This window comes from Sphaeroforma arctica, assembly GCF_001186125.1.
Source record: "Sphaeroforma arctica JP610 unplaced genomic scaffold supercont1.165, whole genome shotgun sequence".
NCBI classification, from domain to species: domain Eukaryota; class Ichthyosporea; order Ichthyophonida; genus Sphaeroforma; species Sphaeroforma arctica.
Genome location: NW_014040393.1, coordinates 81,583 through 87,172, shown reverse-complemented (window position 1 = coordinate 87,172; position 5,590 = coordinate 81,583). Strand labels below are relative to the sequence as shown.

At 40.1% G+C, this 5,590-nt stretch overlaps 1 protein-coding gene across 1 annotated transcript in view; it reads right to left on the bottom strand.

The window, feature by feature from the left end:
* Positions 1-1,693, bottom strand: part of SARC_03296 (guanine nucleotide-binding protein subunit beta-1) — a gene marked incomplete at both ends in the record, with an annotated part of 8,331 nt that extends 6,638 nt beyond the window's left edge. Inside the window, 2 exons of the mRNA XM_014302918.1 lie at positions 1,081-1,241; positions 1,597-1,693. Of these exons, the coding sequence (XP_014158393.1) occupies positions 1,081-1,241; positions 1,597-1,693 (258 nt within the window). The remainder of the gene's footprint in view (positions 1-1,080; positions 1,242-1,596) is intronic.
* Positions 1,694-5,590: the final 3,897 nt, after the last annotated feature.

Below are 5,590 nucleotides of genomic sequence, written 5' to 3'. Positions count from 1 at the left end.
ACGCACAAATAGAATATACTATACTATACATATAATAATATATGTATGTATGTATATATGTATATATATATATATATATGTGTGTGTGTGTGTGTGTGTGTGTGTATTTATATATATGTATATATATATATGTATATATATATATATCTCTCTCTCTCTTTTACGCCGTCTAAACTCTTTGCTTGTACTTGCCATAGTATGAGAGTGGCCTCGAAGTTATATACAAGAGTTTGCTTGTGAAATGTGCTTGGTGTGCACTGAGCTGGCGTATCCGATTGTGCTGCAAATTTTGTATGCACATGCGTGTGGGTGAAGTCCTGTACAAGTATCTGGTGCGAGTAAAATGTCTATCGTGTACGTACAGGTGCCTTTGCACATGCATGTCGTTTCTTGGCGTTAGTAGATATATTCGTGCTCGTGCTCGCATTCGTGCTCGTGCTCGCATTCGTGCTCGTGCTCGCGTTCGTGTTCGTGCTAACTTTCGTATTGTTGCCCCTGTTCATCCCTGTCAATATTCGAATATCCGCATTCGTGTTCGTATTCGTATTCGTTGATATTCGCGTTTGTGTATTAGTATTCGTGTTCGAGTTATTCATTGTTGTATTTATGTTTCTGCATTCTGCATTCCGAATTTTGCACTTTGAGCGTGCGTGCATACGTGCAAAGTATGTGCGTGTATGCATGTTTGTATGCATGTATGCATGTATGTGTATAACGTGTGTGTACGTACATGCGTGAATGTGTGTGTGCGAGTATGTGTGTATGTGTATGTGTATATGTGTGTATGTGTGTGTATGTATGCGGGCGTGTACGCTTTGTGCACGTGTCTTCATGTGTGGGTATATGCGTGTATCTGTGTGCAAACGTATGTCCCTGTGCGCCTAGACATATATATGCACATAGGCCTACATGCACTCGCCCATGGACGCGTGCTAAACCATATACCAAGCTAAGTTTAAACCTTCAAGCTTACATACGATATTGTAGATTAAAAGATGAAAAAACAATGTATATATGAGAATTTCTGTTCGAAGCAAATCTGCTCCCCATCTCAACGCACGACAACTTGAACCTGCGTACCTTGTTCGCCGTATACGCGTCCCACACGAGCAGTTTTCCATCTTGCGAAGCAGATACAATGTGTTGATTATCGGCCGACCAATGCATGGCGTATATCTTGGCTAAATGACCCCTTAAATTTCGTCGGACACGCATGTTGACTTTGGGTATAGCGGCTACATCTACATATACCATAGTAAGGCACGATATGATATAGTGTGCAGCAGCACAAAAAGGGGGGTCAGAAAGATAGAATCAAACATGTGCATCTTGAAAATTTAGGCCCGCATACTTATATGCGCGCAATATACCTAACGCAATATCCCAAACCTTTGTCTATTTGTTCACAGATCACTATGACGATGACCTCGATCTCGAACCAAACATTGGGAGTGATACATGCAAAGTTCCAGTTTAAAACCACATACAGAGTATGAAATTCATCATCGATATAGGTGCTTTCACTTCAGCATCTATCTCTAAAATATCACGTCCACAATGTGCCTGGTTATATAGCTACATAGTGTACAATCATACCTTTACAAATTTCCTCTAGAGTGGAATCGTTCTTAGCCTGCCTTTCAGCTTGTATTTTAGACTTAAGGTCTGCAGCCTCTTGTTTAAGAGCCTCCATGATGCTGTATAACTAACGTTTATATCAAGCAGTTTCGTGTGTATTGAGCTAAATCGTGTGCACGCCGGCGATATCCAATGCCACAACAGCTATGTTGAGCAAAAAAATAACTAGTGAGCCCCAAACCCCGGGCAATCGTAGGGACAGCAAGGATGTGTGCTGTGTAAAGGGGTGAAGAATACACAGATCTTTAACAGCACCGTTGTAAGCGTATAAGACGTATGCGTATATTATAACACTATTGTAAGTATATTGTAAACGAGCGGTTAATAGCTCCGTCTGCGTGTATACGCTGCGGATGCGTGCTAATGGAACAGTTATTGGATTGTTTAGAAGCTAGGCCTAGCTATCAAATTTGACCCAATGACAAGCATCAGTGTTTACTACAGTTAACTAAAAAATTTAGAACATAAACACAGAAAAGCAACAATGTCTGCCGAAGTATTTTGCACTCATCTATCAGACTATCAGTACACTTCCGTTGCCGAGCCACCTAATTGCAACTAATTTGAGATTAGTGGGATAATTTAAAACAATTCTACCAAGTCGGATACTCGTTGTGCTTGAAATAAATGCCCCGCAATAGGGTCTTCTGATAATTTTGGATTTTGGACCTTCAAAGTGTTCGGTTTCTTTTTTTTAGAAAATCAGTGTTACTCTCGAGCGGTTGGGTATCGCTGATCGTACTATCATGGACTTTCAGTCAGCATTCAGCATAGGGCTTCATAACTCATTAAATCGGAGATGGGTAGGTAATGACTATTTGCAGTTTTGTTATTTGATCAACTGTATCAATTTTTAACGCACAAGGATAATTATTGGCATAATGGCAATCTATTTATAACCGATTTAAAAAACTCGTAGTCGTTGACTCGCGTTGAGCGACCTACACGGTCTCTTCACTCTTATATTTAGTCCTGAGTCTGTCTTCACTGCTTCACACGGCTTCACACGGCTTCACAGAGTTTACACGGCTTCACATTTTCACAGTTCACATATTATTTTTTATTTTTTGTATGGAAAAAACAGTGAGTGTATCAGAGTATCAGTATTCAGTATTTACATATCGAGCAGTCGAGTGTCACTGTGTCGGGCTGTCGGGGAGACGTGGACTCGGAGTCGGGGACTCGGGGCTTGAAGTCCCGAACGACAGACCCCATAGGCCCAGCCGCCCATAGGACATATTTCTTGTTGAATGTTTGACTGTCTGTGTATCGATACAAATTCACAAATATTTGGTACTGTTTGCAAACTTTTACACATATTTTACTTTTTAGCCTATCAGGGTGGGCCGGTGGGAAACCATTCTCTAGAGTCTGGACTCTGGACTCTATACTCTGGACTCTGGACTCTGGACTCTGGACTCTGGACTCTGGACTCTGGACTCTGGACTCTGGATCATATAGTAAATAAACACCTCCTGGAGGGAAGGAGCGAGGGGCTCGGAGGGCCGGGAACCTGGACAATGGTGGTGAGCAATAGGCAATTGTGGGGCTGGGGTTGCCCTCAGACCTCATAGTCCTGGGCCACTGGCCCCTGGGCACACTCGCTTATTTACCCTTCTTCACAGGTCAAGAGAGTATTTTAGTGATAATTATAATAGTTTTTTACTAGAATATTTTATATATATATTATTTTAACCAATAGACTTCACTCTAAAATAAAATTTTAGCAAGCGAGAGTGAGTGTGAGAATTCAGATTAGAATTGAGGGCTTTTACTTTTTCCATAGCCTTTCGAAATCAAATATAAAACCCTTGAATTTAGGTGGGTGTGGTCTTTCACAAGAAAATAATATTTATGTTGTACATACATAGTATTTTTATTTCTATATAAGACAAAAGGGGGACACGAGCTTTTTTATCCTATTTACGTATTTATTTTTTAAAAACCTCTGGTGGGCGGGCATAGGACCCCAGACCCCCGGGGTTGGATTTTGCAACAACAACAAAAACATTGGGACACTGAAATTGGCTTTTATTTTATTTTTTAATTTAAAAAGTAGTGTAAAAATTAGGTGGTTTTGCGTTTGTGAGACAAACCCCCTAAAAATATTCCTATCCAGTATATAGCTTTCTAACCGTTCAACGTTTAACGGTGAAATCAAACCATAGCATTCTCAAACCCAGAACATTTTTGTTTTTTTTGTTTCTTTTTCTAATTTAAAAACATAGCATTCAATTTATATTTACAGAAAAAAAGAAGAAAATGCGTTAAATATACACATCGTAGTGATCGTATTTAATTACAAAGGAACTTTTAAATATATGGAAGTGAGGGATATCCGGGCATTTATATTTCAACTAAATAATTCGTCTGACAAAACCAAAAATGCCGAAAAGCTTGAATGTCTAATAACTCTATTGACGAACTTCAATATTTATTTACATAAATAGGTGGTTTTACGTCAATATCTAACTCCATATTCGTGTCCGGGGTATGAAATATTCACATAAATATATGTATGGGACTATGGATCGTTTCCACCTCTATTTGTTTGTTTTTTTTTAAATAAATTTGAAATAAATTAAAAACTAAAAAGGAAAAATGAGACATGCTTTCTGACTTTCTCTAATAATATATTTATGTATCTATGCCTATTTATGGTCTTAAAATATATTGATTTTACGGACAAATAAACCTAAAAAAATGTACTACTTTTGCAGAAGTTTTAGAACGGAAAATAAAAAATCCGGCTTCTAAAAAACAGTGAATTTTCATAGCCTTCTTTTTTTTCCAGAAGGCTATGGAATTTTGTACTTTATGTAGTAGGAGACGGTATACTGGTCGGACCTAATCCTAGGACAAGTCCGGACCTAGGACAAGGATAGCTGGACGGTCCTATTCCCTGAGCTCAGGGCAAGGGGCCCACATGTCAACTATAGCTAGAGTAACCGAGGCCCTGAGACCCGGTTAAGAATACAGCCCAAACTAATGAGTCTGGTCTTTTATACACTGGTTCTAGCGAGGCTAAAACATCTAGCTTAGTTTCACGATAGTAAACAACGTGTACCCTTTACTACAACTAAGCTCTACTGGCTAACCTATAACAGCCAATCTTGGTTTTTAACCCTAGATCCAGAAGTAATTATGAACACCTACACCATAACTCTATACCATAATTTATTGACTTTCCGACGATGGTTAGTTTCTCTCTCCGACTTATTGCCTCAGTGGCACGATCCCTCCCCTCTTATTGTATTACAGGGAACGTTGGAAGCCTATCCTACTTTGCTTTTCGCTCTGGGAGAAAGTTAAGTTCTCCCTAGAGTATACACGTTTCTTTGCCGAGGATACTAGGGTGGACTTTCTTCTTCGACACGTGGATCAAGCAATTCAGATCAAGATGATGGCTAATATCGGCTATGGTTGTGCCACGGTAGTGGTGATTGAACGTTACCTCTTGCCCACTATGGAGCATCGGCTCAACTGTGCCGTCTTGACAACGTTTCTACAAGGCTTCTCGACCAAGCCCGGCGCCTCAACACACTACACCATCAGAAAGATCGTACTAAGCTCATCTACCTGTCTGAATATCCAAGTACGGGGATATCTTGTTTGTTTAACGACTGGCATTTAGTCCCGTGGTTCCTATGTGTGATACAGGTGTCGGTATGCCGAAGATTAAAGATAGCTGAGTCTGGTATTTGTGTGGAACCAACTGGACTTCCCTCTGCAAACGTACCATCCACACCTGTGCCGGATGCTGATCACATCTCGCTCATCTCCATTTGCCCAGAGAAGTGTCACCACCGACGACCGGCACCAAAACCGATTGGATAGTGATACTTCTACCTCTTCCCGCCAGAAGAGAACTCGTTCACCCAGTATGGATGTAGTAAAAGTCCCCTTAAACCACTATCAGTGTGGAGTTAGAATTAGTTTACAATTAATTCAC